Source organism: Podarcis liolepis, assembly GCF_965112155.1.
Source record: "Podarcis liolepis genome assembly, chromosome: 8".
Lineage (NCBI taxonomy): Eukaryota > Metazoa > Chordata > Lepidosauria > Squamata > Lacertidae > Podarcis > Podarcis liolepis.
Window position 1 is genome coordinate 956835 of NC_139560.1, and position 24960 is coordinate 981794.

General features: G+C 48.7%; 1 protein-coding gene across 2 annotated transcripts in view; it reads left to right on the top strand.

The window, feature by feature from the left end:
* The first annotated feature begins 2340 nt into the window (after positions 1-2340).
* HSF1 (heat shock transcription factor 1) overlaps positions 2341-24960 on the top strand; it is a 39698-nt gene continuing 17078 nt past the window's right edge. For both annotated transcript variants that reach the window (XM_083516788.1, XM_083516789.1), the window contains exons 1-4: positions 2341-2495; positions 14476-14584; positions 15477-15613; positions 16867-16991. In XM_083516788.1, the coding sequence (XP_083372914.1) occupies positions 2376-2495; positions 14476-14584; positions 15477-15613; positions 16867-16991 (491 nt within the window). In that variant the 5' untranslated portion in view covers positions 2341-2375. The remainder of the gene's footprint in view (positions 2496-14475; positions 14585-15476; positions 15614-16866; positions 16992-24960) is intronic.

The following is a 24960-nucleotide window of genomic DNA, read 5'->3' on the forward strand; positions in this document are numbered from 1 at the left end:
TCCCCCCGGTCCGTCGCCGTCAGTGGGCAGGGTATCAGACAGACGAGACTTCTGCGTTCCCCTGGAAAAAGACTTTCCAGTGCGCGCTGGGTAGGCAGTGAGTGGTCTTCTCTCTTGTACCCCGCCCAGTAAGGCGAAGGGGCTGCGTTCCAGCAGACCACTTATCCGAGTCACAGGCGCACCATAAAATGTAGCACCCTGCTTGTGGTTAACGCTTAGCTGGAATGAAATATTCAACGCAGCAATAGAGAATTTAAAATAATTATTTATTTGTCAGACAAATAAATGAGAGGCACAGTGGTATATGGTTACCAAGCTCTGGCCTGGCCTCCTGCCATTATGGCCAGCCCTTATATTCCCTTAATCCAGCCCCCTTTGCTCCTCCTGTGGCTGCCTCTGTCCAATCAGCCTGGTTGGATTTCCTATTGGCTGATTGCTAGAACCAATCACAAAAAGATACACCCATATCCTTCTATCCTTATATGGAAGACAAAGAGCTATATATTGTTACATCTATAAATGACAAATAAGTAGTAATATATCTTACATGTGTCTCAACAAGGAATCTTAATTACCAGCTCACCTCTTGCCCTCCTTGCCCTATTGCCTTCTAAAACAAATGGTTAATCTTAAATTTTTATCTTAAACATATGTCAAGGATCTTGAGTTTCACATAAACATTGAAAGATCTCCTTCATTTGAAGGTTTCTAAACAAATGTCTGACAGCTAATATATCAGGACAGCATTTGATGGCGTCTTCCTGTCTGGCAAGGGGGGGGGGCAGGCTGGTGGCTGACTTAATTCCAGGATGAATACAACTCTTTACAACTATATGAAATAAGAATCTAGCATTTCTAAAATCCTTTGCATAATTACATCTATGCCAATACATTTAATACACAACACAAGTAGCCTCTTAAAAGGAATAAGGTCTTGGTAAAAAGGAACTCAGTTTAAAACAGTTTCAGAAGAAACCTCTTCAAAAGAAGCCTCTTCAGTTTACACTTCCCCCCCTTCTCCAGCTGCTTCAGCCAGCTGCTTTGTTTCCATTAGCTCTTCCCAATATTTATTGTCCTTAAACTCTCTCAGTTTAAGAAAGAAACAACTTTAAAAGACTTCCCAAAAAAATGCTTTCTTTCTACCAGCTAGATGTTTCTCCATTTGGTTTTTAACCTTTTTAACCTTGGAAAGAAGATCTGGCTAATTTTACTGGGAGGCACATCAATATTTTATTATTTACCAACTATTAATTATGTTTATCTCTGCCTTTTTATCTTCTATAACATGTAGGGTCAGTGTCCTTACTCAGTCTGTAATTTCAGCTTTTACGACTTTGAGAATTGTTTTCTGCTATCAATCAAAAAGGGGCCCCTTGTCTAGGAAGAAAAATACTGTCAGTGTTTTCTTAAGCAGCTAGCCTTCTTGCCTAGCATGAAACTTTTAAAATCTAAGCTCTCTCTTTAATATACAAGTCCTGATCAAACATTAATAAAATGCAGGCTTATGCCTGATGCCTCATTGTGAGCCATTGCGAGTATGTATAAAGACAAGCTAACCCTAACCACTCCAGCCAAGGAAGACTCGCAGGATAGCTTAGAGATTGATAAAAAGATGGCAGGAGCCTCTTCTGGGAAGCTCAGAAGCAGAACCTGAGCACAAAAGCAGCTCTTCCCTCCTGGATTTAGAAGCATTGCTGCCTCCAGCCATAAGGGAAGAGCGTACCCATCCTGGCGAGTTTTTGATAACCCTCTCCCGCACGAATCTGCTGGGGAGCCATCACAGCCTCCAGTGGGCGGGAGTTCCGCAGTTTCACCCTCTTCTGCGTGCCACGCCCCCTCTAAATTCAATAGGGGCAGAACGGACTGATATATATGCAAACCTTCACAATCTCTATCCATATACACCCCCCCCCCCATTGCTTGTGCCTGCAAAGCGTGTATTTTAAAGGGGCAGAATTACATTGGGGAGGAGGGAGCCCCGAGGAAGAGCAGCAGCAGCAGCAGCAGCAGCAGCCAGGGGCGGCGCATGCGCGCGGCGGCCCTTTCCCCTCCCCGGCCGCCCAGGCGCGAGGGGGGCGGGGCCTCTCCTCTTCCCGGCGCCTGCGCGCTGCCTGTGTATCTGGCGTCACAAGATGGCGGCGGCCATGCCTGGCTCCTTCTGAGGGGCTGAGGGCGCAGGGAGGAGGCTGCTCCGGGGCCGCCGCGCCCGCCCACCCCCCGCCACCCCCGGCCCGCTCTCTCTCTCGGGGGCCGGAGGAAGCAGCCTCAGGAGGGGCAGCGGCGGCGGCGCCTGGCGCTGCGCGGAGAGGGAGGCCTCGCTTGCGGGCGGCGGAGGAGGCCCGGCCCGGGGCCCGGAGGCCTCGGCGAGGGGCGGCATGGAGGGCGGCACCGGCGGCGGCGTGGCGGGCGGGGGCAGCAACGTGCCCGCCTTCCTCACCAAGCTGTGGACCCTCGTGGAGGACCCGGAGACCGACCCGCTCATCTGCTGGAGCCCGGTGAGGGAGGGGGCCGGGCGGGGGGTCTCGGGGGGGCGCCCTCCTCCCCACGGATCGCAGCCCGGCAGAGGCTCCCCGGGGCCTGAAGCCGCCTCCCGCCCAGCCAGACCCTTCGCCCATCGAGCCCGCTATTGCCGGCCCTGGCTGGCAGCAGCAGCGGCGGCTCCCCAGGCTGTGGGGCAGGAGAGGCCGCGGGGGGTCGAACCCGGGACGTCTTCCTTGCGAGGCGGAGGCTGAGCCGCCTTCTTCCGCCCCTGCCCGACTCTTCGGTCTCTGGGCTCCGGGGCCCCCGGCCCTCCCAGCTCGTCTCTTGCGGCTGGGGCTCCGGGGCGCAGGAGATGCGCCGCTTCCTGCGTCGGTGTCCCGTGCGATCCCCTGGCAGGGCTGCCTGGCGTTTGCAGATGAAGGAAGGGAGCGCATGGTGTTACCTGGAAACTTGTTTGACTGTTTTGGCTTCGTGTGTAGTTGGGCCCTGTTGTCCCGGAGAAACTCTCAGTGTTTGGGTCATGGACAGCAAGTGTCGTTCAACATGCTGCAGGGAAGGGAAATCTCTGGCCATCCAGACTTCATTAAACTGTAGCTTTGGTCAGCAGCCATGCTGTTTGGGGTGAGGGAATTTGGAGTTCCGCAACACAGGAAAAGCCACAGGTCCCCCATCCCTGTCGGAATGGGTTTGGGCTGTAGAATCAATATAAAGTGCGAGTTTATTGGCTGTTGCCGAGTACCATTACATGGCTAATGCTACTTTCCATCTTTCACTCGAATTTTGCACTAGCGTTTCTGAATTTCACCTTACAGGTGAAAAGAAGTTTTGCAGATTCAAAAGATGCCATGGTAATATGCAGTACATTTTCAAGTTTTCCAATATGAATAATAGAATCATAGAATTAGAGAGTTGGAAAGGACTCTGAGGGTCAACTAGTCCAACTCTCAACTAAAGCATCTATTATATATGGCCATCCAAACGCTGCTTAAAAATCTCCAAGGACAGCCCAACAGCTCCCAAACAAGTTTTTTTCTCTAAACAGCTCTTGTCATCAGAAAGTTTTTCCTGATGATTTGTCAGAATCTCCTTGTGGCTTAAACCCATTGGTTCAGGTTCTGTCCTCCAGATCAGGAGAAAACAAGTTTGGTCCATCTTCAATAGGGTTTCCCGAGCAGGTTCTCGATAATCTTCCACATGACAGACCTTCAAGATGTTTGAAGATAGCTATCATATCTCCACTCAATTCTCTTTTCCAACCTAAACATACTCAGCTCCCTTAACCACTTCTCATAAGGCTTGGTTTCCACACCCTTGATCATGTTGGTTGCCAGCGGCACATGTTCCAGCTTGTCAATATCCTTTTTAAATTGCTGTGCCCTGAGCTAGGCACATTACTTCAGGTGAGGTCTGATGAACACAGAATAGAGCAGTACTATTGCTTCCCTTGACCTGGACATTATACTTCTCTTGATGCAGCCTAGAAGACAGTCTTGGTTAGAAACTCTTTCCGCTGGCCTAGGAGCCCATGCTGACCAGAGGCCACAATCTGCAGGCAGTGTCCACATTCTGGTTTCTCCCTGGTGCTATGTCATTCTGGCTACAGAGATCAGTATTTCTTTACAGTAATTCTGGCCCCTGCCAACAGGCTACACTTACCGGTCCTTTCCTGCCTCTTCCCTATCCTTGTAGCCATTGATTTCCCATATCCTTTGCTGGTTTTGTCATCTTCTCCTTGCTCCTCTGCTCTTTCTACCACATTGTTCCTGTTTGCCTTTTTATTCTAGACCATTTGTGAACTTTTCCAATCACATAACCTCCAGTTTATATTTAGCTGTCTTTTTCAGTGTCAAGGTTGTGGTCAGAATTCCAAGCATTGTGGTTCCAGCACAGCTGAGTGAAGCTGGTCATTAGTTTTCGTGGGAATGTTTAGGTCTCTTGCAGCGAGATTCAGTATCTGTTCTCCAGATTGTTCAGCTTTAATGCCAGGAGGTGTAGAGGAGAATGCATAACTCTGACCTCTTTGCTTCTTCTCAATTCTCTAAGGTGAAAGCGTGTAGTTAGATGCCCCCTTTCCCCCCACGGACATTCCTTTCCTACCGAAAGACATATTGGGAATTCCTGTCATAAGGAGCACTTGCCTGAGTCTTAGCAAGAGGGCCACTGGGTGGCAAAGGGTGCTTGTTGTGCCCAGCTTATTCTGTTTCAGAGGCAGTGACCCAGTACAGAACGCTTCCATGTAAAGAAATGAAACAGGAATATCCACAGTGTTCCACCCCATTGGAATACAGGCTTCCCTCAAACAAAGTTTTGTTGACTTTGCACATCAATCTGTGCATGTGTTTAGTTTGTTCTGAGGTATGTGTAGTTAGCAGTGCAACCTTAGTTCTTTAAACTTTTTGTGTCATCTCAGATGTTTGATTTAGGTTGAAGTCCTTGAGAGCAGGAAAGCAAAGCCTCTCATTCTTTTCTTCTGTACTCTTGAGGGGTTTCTGAAGTAAGCATCAACCTAATGAGAATGAACAGCAGCTTAATTCAATACAGCGGGAAGTAATTCATGGAGTCCCAATTATAGGATTGATGAACTAATTATAGGATTGAAAAGGTTGGTTTTATACAGCCATGTTCTCATTAACATGAGGAAATAGTTGCTTGAAGAGGAGGGCAAATCCCACTCTTCTCTGTAAGTAAAAAAAATAAAATACTATTGTTGGGAGAGAATCACAGGCAGCAGCCTGTCTCTGAACCTCAGTTGCTGGGGAACAATAGCAGGAGCGTTGCGTTGTGTTGAGGTCTTACTTCTTGGGTTCTAAGAAGGGGCGCCTAGTTGGCTGCAGTGGTAACCAAATGGTGGATTACAGGTGAAACTCGGAAAATTAGAATATCATGGAAAAGTTCATTTATTTCAGTAATTCAACTTAAAAGGTGAAACTAATATATGAGATATACTCATGACATGCAAAGCGAGATATGTCAAGCCTTTATTTGTTATAATTGTGATGATTATTTCGTACAGCTGATGAAAACCTCAAATTAACAATCTCAGAAAACTAGAATATTAAATGAAATCAGCAAAACAAGGACTGCAAATAGAGCAATATTGGACCTCTGAGAAGTAGAAGCATGCATATGTACCGTATTTTTCGCTCTATAGGACGCACTTTTTCCCCTCCAAAAATGAAGGGGAAATGTGTGTGCGTCCTATGGAGCGAATGCAGGCTCCTTGCCTTCGTGGCGACGCGCCTGTCCTGGAAGCTGGAGGAGGAACAGAAGGGTCTCCTTCTGTTCCTTCTCCAGCTTCGCTGAAGGGCGCTGCGCCTTCTCCCTCTCTGCGCAGCGCCTCTCCTGTGAAGGAGAGGCGCTGCGCAGAGAGAGAGAGAAGGCGCAGCGCCCCTTGAACGACGCGCCTGCCATGCGAAACCGGAGGAGGAACAGAAGGGTCTCCTCCTGTTCCTCCTCCTGCTTCGCAGCGACGCGCCTGTCCAGCGAAGCCCGAGGAGGAACAGAAGGGTCTCCTTCTGTTCCTTCTCCAGCTTCGCTGAAGGGGCGCTGCGCCCTCTCCCTCTCTGCACAGCGCCTCTCCTGTGAAGGAGAGGCGATGCGCAGAGAGAGAGAGAAGGCGCAGCGCCCCTTGAACGACGCGCCTGCCATGCGAAGCCGGAGGAGGAACAGAAGGGTCTCCTCCTGTTCCTCCTCCCGCTTTGCAGCGACGCGCCTGTCCTTGAAGCCGAAGGAGGAACAGAAGGGTCTCCTTCTGTTCCTTCTCCAGCTTCGCTGAAGGGGCGCTGCGCCCTCTCCCTCTCTGCACAGCGCCTCTCCTGTGAAGGAGAGGCGCTGCGCAGAGAGAGAGAAGGCGTAGCGCCCCTTGAGCAACGCGCCTGTCCAGCGGAGCCCGAGGAGGAACAGAAGGGTCTCCTTCTGTTCCTTCTCCAGCTTCACTGAAGGGTGCTGCGCCTTCTCCCTCTCTGCGCAGCACCTTTCCTGTGAAGGAGGGGCGCTGCACAGAGAGAGAGAAGGCGCAGTGCCCTTTCAGCGACGCGTCTGTCCTGGCTTCTGCTTTAGCCCTCCGCAGCCTCTTTGGGCAGGAGGAGCCTTCATCCCGCTGCCCTGAAGAGGCTTGGCGGGGTTACCCCAGAAGCCAGAACAGCCACACGGTATCCCAGAAGCCAGATCCCTCTTGCTGTTCTGGCTTCTGGGGTTCAGAATAATTTTTTCTTGTTTTCCGCCTCCCAAAACTAGGTGCGCCCTATGGTCCGGTGCGCCCTATGGTGCGAAAAATACGGTACTCAGTACTTGGTTTGGGCCCCTTTTGCATCAATTACTGCCTCAATGCGGCGTGGCATGGATGATATCAACCTGTGGCACTCCTAAGGTGTTATGAAAGACCAGGATGCTTCAATAGCAGCCTTCTGCTCTTCTGCATTGCTCAGTCTCATGTCTCTCCTCTTTCTCTTGCCATTGCCCCATAGATTCTCTATGGGGTTCAGGTCAGGCGAGTTTGCTGGCCAATCAAACACAGTAATCCCATGGGCATTGAATCAGGTTTTGGTACTTTTGGCAGTGTGGGCAGGTGCCAAAGTTCTGCGGGAAAATGAAGTCGGCATCCCCATAAAGCTTGTCTGCGGAAGGAAGCATGAAGTGCTCCAAAATCTCCTGGTAGACGGTTGCTTTGACCCTGGACTTAATGAAGCACAGTGGACCAACACCAGCTGATGACATGGCTCCCCAAATCAACACAGACTGTGGAAACTTCACAGTGGACTTCAAGCATCGGGCATTGTGTGCCTCCCCATTCTTCCTCCAGACTCTGGATCCTTGGTTTCCAAATGAGATTCAAAAGCTGCTCTCATCAGAAGAGAGATTTGGGGAGCCATGCCATCAGCTGGTTTTGGTACATTTTCGAGCACAATTCAAAGTGTCAGTGCTGACCTTTAAGGCTTTAAACTGCCTTGGCCCAGTACAGTGGTACCTCGGGTTACATACACTTCAGGTTACAGACTCGGCTAACCCAGAAATAGTACCTTGGGTTAAGAACTTTGCTTCAGGATGAGAACAGAAATCGTGCTCCGGTGGCGCGGCAGCAGCAGGAGGCCCTATTAGCTAAAGTGGTGCTTCAGATTAAGAATGGACCTCCGGAACTACTTAACCCAAGGTATCACTGTATACCTGAAGGAGTGTCTCCACCCCCATCGTTCTGCTCGGACACTGAGGTCCAGCTCCGAGGGCCTTCTGGCGGTTCCCTCGCTACGAGAAGCCAAGTTACAGGGAAACAGGCAGAGGGCCTTCTCGGTAGTAGCACCCACCTTGTGGAACAGCCTCCCATCAGATGTCAAAGAAATAAACAACTATCTGACGTTTAGAAGACATCTGAAGGCAGCCCTCTTTAGGGAAGCTTTTAACGACTGTTGATTTAATGTATTTTTAATCTTTTGTTGGAAGCCGCCCATAGTGGCTGGCGAAACCCAGCCAGATGAGCAGGGTATAAGTAATAAATTATTATTATTATTATTATTATTATTATTATTATTATTATTATTATTTACAGTGCTGCCAGATAGAGACGCTAAACTACTTGTGCTCTTTTGGACTTCATACTAATATTAAAAGTTACTGGAAGGCAATTTTATAATATAGATAAAATAATAAATAAAAGAGTTATACAAATAATCCTGTATTCATTTAAAAAATAGTAGTGAAAGTCCATAACCCTAGTTAGGGGTAGGGGAAAGGGATTAGCTGCTCCCAGTATGTCTGATTACTTCAGAGGCAAGGCAGCTTAAAAAATTACAGAACTACAAATATAATGAAAATAGTCATAAACAATAAACAAAACACCAAAAAGTACACAACCAAACAACAATTTCCACATAAATCATAGGATCCAAAATAAATATACAAAATATTAATATTGTCACCCCCCCTAAGCAATACCCTAGTCCAGGAATGCTGCCTGTTTGTAACTTCTACTCAAGTACAGTGGTGCCTCGCAAGACGAAATTAATCCGTTCCGCGAGTCTCTTCGTCTAGCGGTTTTTTCGTCTTGCGAAGCAACCCTATTAGCGGATTAGCGCTATTAGCGGTTTAGCGGCTATTAAAGGCTTAGCGGATTAGCGGCTAAAAGGCTATTAGCAGCTTAGAAAAAGGGAAAACGAAAAAAAATCGGAACACTCGCAAGACGTTTTCGTCTTGCAAAGCAAGCCCATAGGGAAAATCATCTTGCGAAGCAGCTCAAAAACGGAAAACCCTTTCGTCTAGCAGGTTTTCCTTCTTGCGAGGCATTCGACTTGCGGGGCACCACTGTAGTGGTTTCTTTCTTTGTTAATCAAGTCATGGCTCTTCTGACTTTGGCAGAAGGTGTGTTAAGGCCGCCCATTTAAGGACGTTATCCAGCTGCAAAACTGGGTGGAGTGTGTGGAAGGTGCAGGGGCTTAGTTTTTGGCGCTATAACTGGTAGCTGGTAATTTCTTGTGTCTGGGGTTGGCCCACCATTACCACCTCTTAAGGCCCTCCCTTCAAAATGGCCTTGCCATAAGATTAACTGTTGAATAGGGGTTTAGTGGAATGAATACTTCTAGGTGCGCCTTAAAGACTTTGAGATGTATCCAGCATGGAATTCTGTTCCTTTTCTCTCCCCATGCCCACTCAAATTCAGCTCCACGGGGTCTTCCAACAGCCACTGGAAGGGGAAGCAGACCCTTTGCGAATGTATTGACTGTCTTCCTTGGCCTCCGTATGCACAGGGTTAGAAACCAGAGACAAGTATTCTTTCCGTCTTTATCTTCAGACTTCCCGGTCATAATTTTGTGGGCTGACCAAAGTGACAGCCGGTCTGGAGTTGATTTGTGTGATAGCTTCCATCTCAATGGAAGGCTGTCACTTTATAAATGTGCCTCCATTAATAAACTAGGAAGATTCCTTGCAGTCTTGATAAAATGTGGTGAACATATATGTTAGAAGTATCCCTTGTAAGCAAGGCATGAGTGTATATTGTAAAGCGCCCTGTGAGTATGTTACTAATAATTGTGTATTGATTGGCAAGCTGACACCTTCAGCAGCTAGCCAGCTCCATCAGGCTCCTCCAGCCTCTGAACTATGCCAGCTGGTCAGTATAGGAGAAGTTGGTGCCTATGTTTTGAATTTTATTTTCCTCTTCCTCCTCGTCCCTTTTCCTTTGTGTGTTGTGTATTTATTTATTTATCATATTAGCCTGTAGGTAGGGGGTGTCTTGTTTTGATTTCATGTAAGCTGCTCTGGGAGCATTTTTGGCCGAAGGACAGGGTACAATTACTCTAAATAAAATAATAAATATACTATTGCTTACTAGCATGGCCTCTTCACATGGACTGTGTCATATGCCAAATTAAGTTTTACTGACTTCATGTAGCTCTCCCAAGTGCCTTTATTGACTCCGTCAATCTGAGGTCGGCTGCAACTTGCCAAGATCAGAATTTAGAAATGTACCCTAAACCTGGATGTTAGATTTCTGACTCATCTACCTTATTGAAGTTTTGATTGATGGTGACAGATAATGTGCAATGGATTTTAATTTCAAAGAGTTCACACCCTCCTGTTTTGGCAAGGCAGCCAAAGCAGCTAAAAATAAAAAAACCAAGTTTAAACTGCAACCAACAAAGCAATAAACAAATGAGAAATGAGAACAGTGAAACACACACACAACACTAGACTAGCAGGTAAAAATTAATCTGCAGAAAGTGAAAGCAAGAGCACCACAAACCAACAATTTCCACAGGCCAAGCCAAAAGGCAAAATTCTTAACAAATGATGAGGCCAGGTGGATCTTCCTTGATACTTTAGGCATTCATAAAGGCAGATGTCACAGCCAAAAGGCCCTGCTGTGTGTGATCATTTTTTCAGGGTAAAAATGGAAGGTTAGGTGGAAGGGAGACAGGGTGGATAAAAATCAACAAACAAACCCAAAAACCAGATTTTTAAAATTTAAATCACATTTTTAAAAATAAAATGCTTTGGGAGGAAAAATCTTTCTAAAGATAGTTTTCTATTTAAGTTACATTATAGTCCAAATGTTTAAAATTTTTGGTAAATGAATTTTCCAGAGGTTTCTGTAAGATTATTTGGGGAGTTGTAAATATTAAGATTATACCAGCAAGAATGAGTCTTTCTGTAAAAAAGTCTTACTGACTAGTGATTTAAATTGTGATTTAAATCAATTTGATTTAAACCAAATCCATCCTGGAGGGAGAATTGACATACATTCAAGACTCTTCAGCTGAAAAAGTCTTCCAAAGTGGCTCACAGTGATTGATAAGAAGGCAGTCTTCTCCCTCAGGCTCACAAGACACACAACAAAAGGGAAACAGACTGGAAGGGATAATGAAAAAAGTCAGCTCAGGCACTCGTTCTTAGTTACAGAGGTAAAAATGTAAAGGTAAAGGACCCCTGGACAGTTAAGTCCAGTCAAAGGTGACTATGGGGTTGCGGCACTCATCTCGCTTTCAGGCCGAGGGAGCCAGTGTTTGTCTAGTTCAGGGGTCTGCAACCTAAGGCCCGTGGCCCATGGGAGTCGTTTAACCGGCCCATGGACCCCCACCGCCCACTCGGTTGGCTCCCATGCGGCGTGCTAAACCAGAGCAGAGTGGAAGGGACTGCCTTCCGCGACGTTTGCCAGCTTCCCATTGGCTGAAGGAAGCTCCTGCAGCCAGTGGGAAGCTGCGCATGCCTCCTCCGCACCGGAAATAGCGTTTGCGCATGCACGCACACTCCGGCCCACCGCAGCATCTGCGGGATCGTGAACTGGCCCCAGCCACAAAAACTTTGCCGACCCCTGGTCTAGTTACAGAGACCTTGTAGTGAGCAGCAGGAGTGAGACGATTTGGAGAGGACCCAGATGTTTGTGGTCTTGCAGCAGAAGCAAGGAGGAGGTCCTGCAGTGCTGCTGCCCCATCAGTCTGATGGAATGGAATCTATTGTGCAGTTATTAGATCCTTTTGGAGATCCTTTTGGAACTCTTCACCGTCTGTCTTCATTTTATCACCTCAAACAGTTTGGTATTATCAGCGCACTTGGCTGCCTCACTTCTCACCCCTAGCTTTAAGTCCTTTGTGAACAAGTTAAGCACGGCTCTCAGTGCTGATCCTTGGGGTTGGGGGGGGGACTTGGACTCCTTGCCTGCAAAAGTTAGTTCAGGCGCAGCAATCTGCTCTGCATCTTCCGCTGTGAAGACAGATGTAAATAATTCATTTGGCTTTTCTGCAATCTCCTTATCCTTCTTCAGCACTCCGATGTGATCCAAGGGTTAAACTGCCCCCCTACCCAGAAAAGTGGGCCAGTAGGAGAGAATAATAAGAGGTGTTTTTGTTTGTTTTTGTTTTTTAGTGTTTCCCAAAATTTCCAGGTTTTCCTTGGGGAATAATTGAAATAATCCTCAGGAAAATTCAGTAAAACTTTTCCCCGTTTTAAAATTTGTGTTTTCCCCCTTCTGGGCCCTTCACACCTCACCTTCTGCAGAGACTGGCTTTGCTGTCTTTAAAATGACAGAAAATGAAAAACTCGGCACCTTGTCTCTTCCAGCATCAGGCTGCCCCGTCCCTCCAGACTCTTGAATCTTGGCTTTTTCAGAAGGCAAATAAGTGGACAGTAAGACCCTGGTTATTGTTGGCTTTTGGTATTGAGTGATCTAAGGCCATGTGCGTACTAAAACTTTGTACAGCACCTCATTATTTTAGGCACTTCGTGTAGCAAATGGTATTTATTTCCACTTGAGTCAGTGGTGTTCTGATCCTTTCAAGCTGCAGCCTCTTGTGTGGATAAGCCCACATCTGGTGTTTGGAGGGACTAGGAAGGGCCTGGCGTAGATGTGGGGGGGGGGAGTGACCTTGCGCTTGGGGGCAATGTGCCAAGTGATCCTTTTGCTAGCGGTGGCTCCAGAGACGGGGCTCTTGTAGCAGTCCCTCCCCCAGGGTAGGCAGCCTCGGAGAGGTGCAGGGCTGCATGTGAGCAGGGCTTTGGCGGTCGGTGCCTCCTTCTCTGCTGCATTTTTGGGTGGTCCAAGGTGCCGTCCTCTTGCTCTGGAGCTAGCACGCTTTTGTTGCAGGGTTGTGATTTGTCTACAGCTGGTCTGGTTTGGTTCCCACCTATCCTAGTATTGGCATTAGCTGGTTTTGTTCTCCCACCATATGGAATTGTCTTAAAAAGAAGATGACTCAGTGGCAGAGCTTTTTCCTGCCATGAAAGAAAATCCAGTTGTAAAAAGCCTTTCACTATTTTATATCACTCTGCCAGATTGAAATTTCTGTCTCTCTTTGTCTCCTGTAGAGACTATTATATTTTGATAATAAAATTCCTGCTATGTGAGACAGAGAAGTCGTGTCATCTTGCTCAGTAAAAATGGTTGCATGCCTTTCGCATAGCCAAAGGTTGAAATATTGCTCCTGCTGGACAGCTTCTAGTCTTGAGGCAATGCTGAGCTGGGATGGCTATTGTCAAGCTGGAGTTCCTGGGCAGCCCTTTGGCTCAAGTGAGCATGCAGGAGGGAAGGGAAATTCCTCAAATGAAGGAAAATGTGGTTAAGACAAAACAAAAAATTGCAATCAAACCTCGGTTGTCGAACGGAATCTGTTCCAGAAGCCCGGTTGGCTTCTGAAAGGTTTGACAACTGAGGTGCGGCTTCCGATTGGCTGCAGGAGCTTCCTGCACTCAAGCGGAAGCCTCGTCGGATGTTTGGTTTCCAAAAAACATTTGAAAACCAGAACACGTCTGAGTTTTCGGTGTTATTTGACTGTATATGGAGAAAGCAGAGGGCAAGAGGAGGCCTGGGGCCACCTGCAGTGCATCAAGAGATGTGCTGTTTGTGGGCACTTCTCAGTGCCTTGCTCCAACTCCCCTCTGCCCTCTGTCTTTGCATCTCCAAAGAGAAGGCATGCCAGTTCTGGATAAGAGAGCCCCAGCCTTGGCCAGTGCACTCAAGTAAATCTCAAGGTTTTAGCTTATCCGTTCTTCACATGGGGACGCACTGTTGGGTCCCTCACTACATAGGTCTTTCCCTAGTCTGCCGTGGAGCTAAGAAACTTGGCTCCTGTGTATGTAGTTGAAACTCTGGGGCTGCCGTGCTATCCAGTGGGGTTGGCACCAGTTAAGGAATGTTGGGTGAGTCAGCCACACATTCTTGCCGGCTGCCTTGCTTCTCTGTCCTCCCCACTCTGTGGCTGAGCTAGGAAGAAGGCTGAGGCAGTTAAGATCAGCAGATGCCACACAATCTTCTAGTCATTGACATGGACTGCCTTTTTGCCTCATCTCTCTGCCCACTTTGCCATAGTTACAGCAGGTGGGTTTCTGCAGCTGGCAGGCCTACGATAGCTGCTCAGCTCCCCCTGCAAATCTGTGGTCAACCCTTTGCCTGTGTGGATTTCTCTAAGGGCTTTGGCTCAGGGAGTTCCTCAGGTTTAGCATACTAAACAAGCCACACTGGCGTTCTGCACAGGCCTCCTGAAGAATCCTATTGGTCAAATCTTCATATGGACCAATAGTAGTGTAGAAATAGGAAAGTTTTGTTGGGGGGGAAGTAATGGAAAAATTGAACCCCTCCCCCCAAAAAAAACATTCTTCTGGGTTTTTTCCAGGTGTTCACATTTCGAGAGTGATGTGTGAGCAACCACACCCATTGTAAAGGGTGTAAAAATCCACTTGTCAGGTGACTAAGCCCAGTGTGCCCACCCTTCTGCTTCCCAGACTTCCCAGTTTCTCATGATTGAATGCCGTGATCAGTGATTACCTGCAACCACTGTGGGCTTTTATGTTTTGCCCTTGTGTGCATTTAAGTGGCTGCCATGTGGTTCTTGACTGCCTGAATCTGGCCCTTATTTCTACTGACTGAAGGCATAGCCCTGTTTTCACATCCGTCGGTGCCTGAAGGGCGACTCCTCCGTGTGGGGTTGCCAGCCATGGGGGCCAGCCCAGCTGCTTGAGGTCAGTGGCAACGCTGCCGCACAGGCTTGCTCATCTCTCTTTCTGTCGTTGCAGAGTGGAAACAGCTTCCATGTCTTCGACCAAGGCCAGTTTGCCAAGGAAGTCCTTCCTAAATACTTCAAACACAACAACATGGCCAGCTTTGTCCGGCAGCTGAACATGTGTAAGTATATTCTCTGTTTGGTGCACAGTTTGTGCGCTTGACTTCAGAAGTCTCTTGCGAACACGAGGGGCTTGCCTGAAGGTAGGGTTAGGGCACCTTGGCAGTTTGTCAGAACACGAGCTGCACCGTGCAGGACTTGTGGGCAAAAGTGCTGGGGCTTCTCAGACTGGCCTAGTAGCTTCTTCAGGTGTAGTGAAGAAAGAGCGACGTCCTCTTCTGCCATACGGCAGCTCATCTTGGCAAAATTAGGTTAGGATTAAATGTTTGGCACTGTTAACATAGAATTGGCATTGTCTACGAAAAGTGTCTGGGTTAAAGAAAAGGTTGAGTACCAGGCCTGCAAGCAGGACCGCAAGGGCCCTGTCACGGAGGGGCTTGTGCCTTCTTACGTGGGACTCAAACAGGAGGTAGAAGGTTCATGGAGAATACGTCTGTGAGCAGCTAATGGCTCTAAATGTGAAAAACGAGAACTCCCAACTTCAAAGAGGGCGTATTCTGAGTTCTAAACAGGAACGTCCATCACTGCTTGTGGCCAGCCAGGTGCCTCGGGGGAGACGAGTTTGGACTAGGTGAACCGTGCTCTGCTCTAGCAAGGCAATTTGTGTTTCCTCCTCCTGGAACACCTGCCTTGCATTTTGGGAGCTGAGATCATTCGCTGATGTGCTATTTTGTATGATTCACTTTGGAAAGTTGGCTCAGGAAAATGACAGCATTAAGCAACCTGCAGACTCAGCAGATACTACTTTCTGGTTCTGATGCTGGGGGAAAGCAAAGTCTCGGAGTTGGGAGGTCCAGTTGCCCTACAGGCTTACGCTGCATGTGAAATACAGGCTGGCTTCTCCAGCATTCCCTTGACCTTCTTGCCAACCTGCTCTGCTCCTTTGCCTTCCAGATGGCTTCCGGAAAGTAATCCACATCGAGCAGGGCGGTCTGGTGAAGCCCGAGAAGGATGACACTGAATTCCAGCACCACTACTTCCTCCGCGGCCAAGAACATCTCCTGGAGAACATCAAGAGGAAAGTAACCAATGTGAGTCCTCCGTAACAGTCGCTGGCCCAGATTCAAAGGAGCTTTTGAGGAACTGATGGAACGGGATGGAAACAGCACTGTTTCTTTCAGCCATTACCTGCGTTGGTGCTTCAGGATAGTGCAGAGAGCAGATTTCTGCTTCTTCCTTCTCAGTGTTTTTGGCTTTTGCCTTGTCTTGTCTGAACTTTGGTTCAGATCACCCAATTTGAGGTGGCCTGTGATAGGCACCTGGGTGGGTGAGTGTGTGTGCATGCATAAGTGAGCGCACAGAAGAATATGAACTTGCCAACGCGCCACCTCCTCCTGTGTGCTTCTGTGTATGGCAGGAGGCCCTGGCAATCTCTCCTCTTGTTGAACTTTTCTTTTTGCACTGCTTGCCTTGCTGAGCAGCCTGGAAGTCCCTGGCTCAGCTGAAGCCATCTTGTAGGCTAGGATGTCTTGCATATCATGTCACGTTAATCAGTGCACCTCTCTTGCATTGAGAATGCTGCCTAAATAAGCCTGTCTGTAAATTCTACAGTCTGTTGGCTGTCCTCATGTCTCTTCAGTCTCTGCTTATCTGTAGTGCTGCTTGTTCATGTAAACTGTTCACCGGAAGCAACAAACCGTGTTCCCAAAATTGTTTCATGAAAGCAGCAAATAGCTTTCTCTCTGAAATTGAGATTAGCGGTTCTCCTAACTGAGGAGAAGGCAGAAGCTACACAGAACCCTTACCTATGTGCCCCTGTTTCCATACTCTCACTGCCCTGCCTCCCACTGTTCAAACTTGCTTGTTTCAGTTACTTCCCTGAGCCATGCTTGAGGGTGTTTTTTTAACAGTCAAATGTGTGTGTGTGTGTAAAATTGCAGTGCACACACACACACACACACACACACAGAGAGAGAGAGAGAGAGAGAGAGAGCGCGCTAGAAAATTCAGAAGCGCATCATTCTTTCATGCAGTAGCCAAGGTTGGATAGCAGAGTGGCAGTGCATGCTGGGAAGCACAATCAAATAAAAGTACACTTCAGTGAACTGTGTGCTTGCCTTCTTTGCTGGCAAATGGGTGATCCTACCACTTTTTGAGATGGGCTCAGGAACCGCCTTTGCCAAGGCGTGCAGTTTATATGGCATTGGTCTTCAGCAGCTTTGTTGGACTCTGACTGCCGCTCTCTTTGAGAAGAGGCAGTGCACACTCTGTGATGCTCAGCCAGCTATTTTCTCGTTTGGAAGCCATGAAGAGCCATAAGTAAGAAATCTTCCTCTGCCTGCAGGTATCTGGCATAAAGAATGAAGATATCAAGGTTCGCCAGGACAGCGTGACAAAGATATTGACTGATGTCCAGGCAATGAAGGGCAAGCAGGAGAGCATGGACTCCAAGCTGATAGCCATGAAGCAGTATGTACAATGCAAGGGGCAGGGGGGAAGGGGTATTCTGGGTTTGGGAGGGGGAGTCTACCTTGCTCTGTGTGTTCTAGCACCCTCTGCTGGCAGGTAGCATAATATGCTAACCTCCTGATTGCTGCAGGAATTGAACTCACTCCTTAGCAAACTTTCTTGCCCAGTGATGGACTGCCGTGTTTTTGTCTTCAATTCTCTCACCCAGCATGTTGAATTTTCAATGCTAACGTCTCTTCAATCTAGGGTGGTGTATCACCCATTAGCCGCCAGGGTAGCGTTAATAATAGCAAAGCAACTATTGATGCACCCATAGCACAGTTAAAATGACAAGCGGCAACCACAGTTGTTAAACTAGTTAGCAGCCCTTCTGACATGTCCTTGCTGTGTAACTTGCAGCACTTTTCCATGTGGACTTGTTATTGATCAGTTTTCTTCTTGTATGGTAGTGCCCTTGTTAAGAGAAGAATAAATACTAATTTTTAAAAATTACATGGGCAGCTAAGATTAAAATTTTTTACAAATTAAACTCTTGGTGGAACAGTGCTGCTTTATTTTGGCACTGACGGATAGAGGCACAGGCTGGTTCCAGCTTGGGAAAGGCCTTCTTTTAGACCGCCATAGTTATGAAGGGCAGGGGAAAGGCATCTGCACTCAGCATGTCCTGCTTGTGGGCTTCCGCTTTCTGTTTGGCCACTGCGAGAACAGGATGTGGGACAAGATGAGGAGCCCCCTTCGCCCTGATCCAGCCCCAGGGCTCGTATGCTCTCCACTTGGAGTTGACAGAGCAGGGAGTTTCTTGCCTGTGTGGGACAATTGCTTAACATTTACTTATCCCAGGCTATTGAGGACTTGAAAAATTTGCCTTGCCTTCTCTCCAGGCACAGGTGGAAGGTGAGGCATGCAGTGAGCCGCTGGCGGTTGGCAGTTTGCGTTCTGGCTCAGTTGTAGGGGAGACCCAGGAAGGAGTGTCTGACGCGTTCCCTTGGGGAGTGAAGCCTCGAAAGGAGGGCTTAGCTTGCACCAGAATTCCCCAGAGCACCTTTTCCTGCACCCACACATTTGAGAACTTAAAGGAAAGAGTTCTGGAGCCCAGGGGACATTTATTCAGGCTGGTTTGATGGCCAGCACTCCGTTCAGCAATGAAGCCCCGCTGTAAATCATCTGCAGCTGCAGAGGATGGCTCATATCGGTGGGTGGGGGCATGAAGGCAAAGGCTTGCAAATCCCACTTTTCCTGGAAGATTAGTCAGTGGCTTGAAGCAGCAACCCCTTCCTGTTTTATGGCTGCTGTGGTGCCCCTCCTGGCAGCTTTGGGCCCAGCTGTTCTCTTGCCAGGACAGGAACCCTGATCCCTCCAGCCGTAAACAGCTTGACTCCTCGCCCATGGAATGTGGAGCTTGATGACCACTCGGTCTCTTGAGTCATCCAGCTTTGCGGCTTTCTGGTGGGGCTTCTGCCATTCCGAATTGTTGCTGGCCAAGGTCAGGTTTTGCCAAGCTGCCTGAAACCGCTTACAGAAGGGAGGGTATTCCAGGCCGACTTGTTGCCTGGCTGTGCCCTAGAGTTCCTCTTCAAGCCCAGAGACCAGGCCTGCATGCTTCTTGCCTGCCCACAGTGGTGCTGCACGGGGTCATAGTGTGGTGAAGCTTGGCCTCCCTGTCTTGGTTAGACTGTGGTGTCTGGGAATTAAAGGCTTCAGTACCACCTCCCTATCTGGCAGAAGAAAGAAGCCCAATGGTGCCTTTTCGGAACCTCATTCTCCTTTGTGTAGACCCAGGGGTGATTCAGCTCCACGGTGATTTAGTTCCTTCTCCACCAAGACTCTGCCAATTTTGACAATAACTGCAAAAAAGGGAAAACAATATTTCAAAGTAGACTCAGTGCTGGGTTTGGCAACTTGCCTCCTCCCCTCATCATCAGTTTGAGGCTGTGATGAGTGGGCAAGGGAAGAGGGGAGTGAGTTGCCAAACCCCTTCTCATCTGTGCAGGAGGGACAGTGTGTGTGCTGGTGTGTTTCTGCCCGCGTGTGTCTTGTTTGTATATGGTCCTCATGTAGACAAGGAAATGGCTGACTTAAGAGATCAAAAAGCTGAGGGGGTGCTTTCTGCTGTCCGTAGAGGGCACAAAGCCTACTTGCTTAAGCATAAGCTCTGAAGTTCTTGAGGAGCCAGTAGTGTGAAGGTTTGTTAGCGGTGCTTCATCTTGGGCCTCCCCTCTGGCCAGTCCAGGGTTGTAGCAAACTCTCACGGGCCCCAAAGAGACAAGCCTTCCCAGGGCAGCTTCCTGGGCTGATTATTCTTAGCTTCTGCAGGGCGTGCAGAACTACTGACCGCTACTGTGGCCTGCTGGGGGCCCCTTGTTTTCACTGTGCAAAATCACAGTGCCCCGGAAGAAGGGAGGGGTAAGGACAATACCTACAGTGGCCTTCTTGAGTTTAGTGATCCCGAACTTGAAGGGTCTAAACGCAAGATCCACATAGGAAGATTGGCCCTCTTTTTCATTAAAGTATTGTAACACCATCAGTGTACATGGCACCTCAAGGAGTACAAAACAGAAGACTGATCCCTCATTAGCCCCCCCCCCTAAAAAGACCACTCAGACTTTGGTTGGGAGGTAAGGGAGAGGCTGGCCTAATGTGGGGTGGATGTGAGCAAGTCCACCTGCACATAGCTGGCCTTCATTTTGGTTGGGGAAATTGGTAGCCCCGTGTTTTGGCGTGCATCTGAAGAGCTTAGGTGCTGCGTCCGACCAGTGGGCCCTCTGGGGAGCCCACAAGCAGGACAGGAGCATAAGAGCACTCTGATGTTTCTCAGCATGTGGCATTTAAAGCGCTGGGTGTAAAAAAAAAATGGGGGGGGGGTCTGAAGGAATAAAGTGTTTGTAGTGAAAGGTTGGATGGGTAAATGCAAGAGGCCATTTTGGCTCAGGGGGGCTTTTAGAGCCCTGGCTTTGAATCCTGCCCTGACTGCGAAAGGGAATGTTTTTATTGTCCGCCTCCCTTGCACTCGTGTAAAGGCCGATGGGCCTGCACCTTGTGGTGCATAGTGCTGTATAGGAGATGTTAATGTTTAATAACTAGCCAGTCCCTCCAAAGCCAGAACAACACTTAGGGGGCTGCTGTGGGGAAGGCAGGTGGGCTTTGGGGGCCCAAGCTTGGCAGGGCTTTGCTTTGGAAAATCTCCCTCTCGGCCTTTGAGAGCGTCAGCTTCCGCTGGCCTCTCTTTCCCCTTCCTATGTTTTCATTTGTTTTCAATCCCTAACCACCTCCTAAAAATGGAATCTGTGAGCCAGAAGCTTCCTTTCAGGGATTTTTTTTTTAAAGTTTGGAGCGGTTGTGGTTTTGAACCTGATAGCTGCCTTTTAAAAGCTGCTGCTGGCTCTTTTATCACGAGACGTGTGGCTCCTGAGCTTGATGTCTCCTAGGTGAGCCTAGCAAACGCTTCCTGGGGGTTTGGGAAGCCAGACTCATGTCAAATGCAGGACTAATGGCCTTAGGCCTGGTTCCAGATCCCACATCCAGCTGGGCTGAGGCTGATGAGGGAAATGGCACCAGGTGAGTCGCGTGCGCTCTGCTTTGGTCCTCTTGGCTGTGGAACCATCCTTCAGTGGTGGGGCAGCACCTGACACTCAAAGTACGGCATCGGGGTGGGGCGTTTCTGGTGACTCTCAAGATGCTGCTGGACTCCAACTCCCAGCATGCTCCCTGACAGCTGGCCAGGCTGACCGGGACCCATGGGGTGGCTTGGAGCCAATCAGCATTTAGAGGGCGGCCGTCCCTGTGCTATGGACATGAACCCATTTATTCTGGCCTTGAGTGGAAAGTAAATCCACATATCACTACAATTATGCAACATGTTTATGGCCTGCCTGGAAATTGCTAGTTAGTGTATGACTGTTTTGCTTGTTGGCTTGATTTAAATGGTATCATTTATGTTATTGTAACCAGCCCTGGGGTCTCCTGCTGAGGGGTGGGATGGTGACGACAACAACAACAACAACAGACTCTACCAAACTTCCAGTATAGGAGTCAGGGTGGATTTCATTTAAATCAGATCGATTTAAATCACTAATCAGGAAGACTTGATTTAAATAATTATTTTACAGAAAGACTCATTCTTGCTGGTATAATCTTAACATTTACAACCAGATGAAGGTTTCATTTTTGGAATAATATATTTTCAGAGTAGTTTTTGCAATTATATAAAAAAATCACTGATTTGGTTATACTACTAGAAATACATAGACAGATAATTATGAAATTATTTTGAGGTTTAATAAGTTTACTGTGAACACTTATTAGTTGACGGGCAAGCACTTCAAGGTCTCGCCAAAGACTTAACAGATTTAGTAAGTTAACTGTTTATATTTGGACAACTTTTCTGCTGCACTTTATTGGAAGGAGAAAAATAATAATTTCCTTAATAACAATTTAAACAATTTAGTTAACTAAAACAAGAGCATTATAGCATATGTATCCATGTTTGTTAACGGATGTGGTTAAACAATTTTTTTTAAAAAAGAACTTAGACTGGTATTTTAGCACACATGAAAAACTTAAAACAAATCCTTAATTCCTGATGAATAGCCTTTGGACTATAATGTAACTTGAATAGAAAACTACCTTTAGAAATATTTTTCCTCCAAAAGCATTTTATTTTAAAAATCCGATTTTTTTGATATATATTTTTTTAATCATTGATTTTTATCCACCCTGATAGGCGTATTTTGGGGGGATAACAAAAGAAAGGGTGCAGATCAACTTAAATATGATAGCTTTGATAAGTTCACCACAAAGGTGGCGAGGTTGGGGAAGGTGAAATCAGCCGGTCCTGCTGCTCACGTTTGCTCTGGTCTCTGAATCCTCGCAGGCCTTCCTTTCCAAGCCGGAAAGCGAGGCAGGAGGGCTCTGGTTGGTCTTGCTGCAGTGTCTCCTCCGTGAGCCTAATTCTAAACAGATTTCTGGGAGCGGGGGCCGAGCGGGGTGAGTGCACCTGTGTTTACGGGGGCCTTCCCCCAGCCGCCTTTGGGGGCTCCGTTTAGCTTGGCTCGGCATGTCGAAGGCCTGCCGCGGGGACGCCGCAAGTACTTCCTCCTGGCCAGACTGCGTTTACAAGGCCCTGCCGTTTTTACAAGGCCCCCGTCGCCCACAGAACGAGGAGGTTTAAAATTTCTCTTGGTAAAAATAAATCCGAGCAGACACCCTTATCTGGCCTTCTGCCGCCACCATCCTCTTCTTCCCTGCAACGGAATTAGTTTCCCTGATGCGGCACCTCTCCTCTTCCTCCTCCCCCTCCCGCTAAATCATACCAAATAATAATTCTGACCTGTGTTGCTCTCTTTATGGTTCCAAAAGCAACAATATATATTATCCTTCTGACACTCACCAGAGGGGATATTTTTTGCGCTGGAACATTTGCAGAAAAGATTGTGTCTGTCAGTAACGGGCTGCAGAAAAGCTGAGCTCGGGCCTAATGGAGCCAGCGAAGGGATGGCCAAGCTGGAGCCGCCAGCCGCCTCGGAAATGCCTCATTAGAGGAAGCTGCCGGCCTGCAGGGACCCGGGGCCCGAAAGCAGCCTTGGCTAGCCGTGGACAAGCAGGAAAAGGAAAAAGGTCTAGGCTGGGAGCGGTGACGTGAGGGTTCGCTGCTTCTCCCGACTCCCCTTCTGCATGCAGATTGTGTCCTGATTGTTGGTTTAAGCCGGTGCTTCCCAAGCGTTTTGGGGGCCCTGCCCTCTCGGTTCAATCAACTCATCCCCAGTGGCCCCTACTGTATAAAAAGCATTATTCAGATCAGTGGTTTGCACAGCCCACTAAGGAACATAACGCCACAATAACATTCAAAACAGTCACAATGAATTGCACATTTATTCCAAACCCAATTAACACTGTGTAATTAAATTAAATTATTTCAATTAACTTGATCCAGTGATACCAGCTTTTCAAAGTCGGATAGCCATTTCCCCACTTCTGCCCCCTCACCTCTTAGCACCTCCCTGGGTACTCACCCCCAGGGGGCGCTACCACCCACTTTGGGAACCACTGGTTTAAGTGGGGGATAGAAGGGGATCTCTGGGGAAATTCTCTCTCCCCCCCCCCATGTGTGCGCACGCATGCACTGCTCAGTGGGTTGGATCAAGTTTCCAGCTGCCAATTTCACCACTTTTCAAGACAAGCCTTTTGAAAAGGAGGCTTGGCCTGGCCTTTGCCAGGATCAGCAGCTAGCATCTTGAGTTGCCCGGTTCTCTCCTTTAAGACTCCCCCCCCCCCGCCTGCTGCCCCCCAGGGCAAGGAAGGAGGCTTCCCTGCCGGCACTCTGACGTGTGCTGCGTTGAGAGAAGGATCCCGTCACGTAACAGGAGCCAATACCCTGCCTATGCAGCTGGCTGAGGTTTGGGAATGAGACATCACTTGCAAGGCCTGGACAAGGGGAAGAAGAATCGCTGTAAATCTCAGGGAAGGGAAATAAATGCCTTGCTTCCATTAAGGAGGTGCAGGAGACTGGAGCGCTGGCGTGGAGGAGGCTCCCTGGCCTCTTCCTTTCCAGCTGTCTTCTATTAATAAGGCTTCGTCCTTAAGAAAACTAGAGTGGTGGCAAGGTGGCCTTCCTCTCTGACCGTGACCCCGGCCCCCTTGTGCACAGAGGGTCAGAGTTGTGGGGCTCCAGCCTTGCCTAGCCAAGGAAGCTGGCTGGTCAGTTGTCTTCTTCCCTCTGCCCCCTGGCCCATGTTTCCAGGTTCAGCCTTGCCTTGTCAACAGCTCCAATTAGCTGGAGCATCTGTAGGTGCGTATTGAAGGCAGGTGAAGCTTTCTGAATGTTGGAAGGTTCTTCATGCAGCGCAAACCGTGGATCGCCTTCTCCCAGGAGTCATTGGTGGCTACCAACCCGGACGGCTTTAGGATTAGGCAAATTCTTGAAGGAAAGGGTTGTTGAAGGCATGATGGCTCTTCTGTGCCACCAGGGTCAGAGGCAGCAGTCCTTTAAATCTCAGTTGCTGGAAACTGCTGGTGGGGAGTCCTTTGGGTTTTCCATGGGGGCATCTGGTTGACCCCTGTGAGAAGAGCAGGTTACTGGACTGGTTGGCCACTGGCCTGATCCGGCAGGTTCTTCTCATGTTCTTTCTAGTCCAGCTCCAGCCCTCCACTTCCTCCTTGTGGGGCTGGTGGGGAAGCTGCTTCTGCTCCATCTCCTGGGCTTCAGGTGTCCTAAGCCACGACCAGTGTTCTTGGGCCCCAGGTGTTGGGCCGCAACTCCCACCATCCCCAGGCAGCTTAGCCGCTGGTCAGGAGTGTTGGGAGCAGTGGGATGACTCCACAGCCTGTCTGAAGGGCTGGTCTCCCCCCTGCACCCACACACATAGTGTGCACGGCCCTCTCCGCCTTGCTGACTTTAACGACTCCAGTCTTCTGGCTGATCCTGCCTGAGGCAGAGACGCTGGGCCAGGCTTTTATGACCTCTACATTAGACGGTTGTAATGTGGTGTGTTACTGCCTCTCTGTGCGAGATGCTGCATGGATTCCAGCTGTTCTGGCGAGTTGCACCGCAGCCCCTGCTTGTCACGGGGGACTTTGTTGGCCGGCAGTCAACCGTCAGCTTCGTCTCAGAATTGCTTTGATGGGCTCCGAGCAAGACACTCGTTGTGAACTCTCTCGCTCTGCGTCTGTCTTTTTTCCTTCTCCTTTCTTCCTCCTTGCGCACAGCTGCGCTTTGGGCTTAGTCACTGCTTGAGATCATCTGAAGCTGGTTTTACTGGCCACGGTGTTCCATGAGGTTAAGGACTGCTGGAGTCGGAGTTTATGGCGGGCTCAGATGTGTGAGCTGCTGCCAGCTGCGGCCTGAGGCCGTGCCAGGAAAACCTGTGCTTCTGACTGCAGGCTTGCTGCTTTGTGTGCCGAGGCACCTTGTCCTGCATCTAAAGTGGCCTCCCAACAGGCACCCACCACTTGCCCTAGGGGAGGGTGCTCGGGG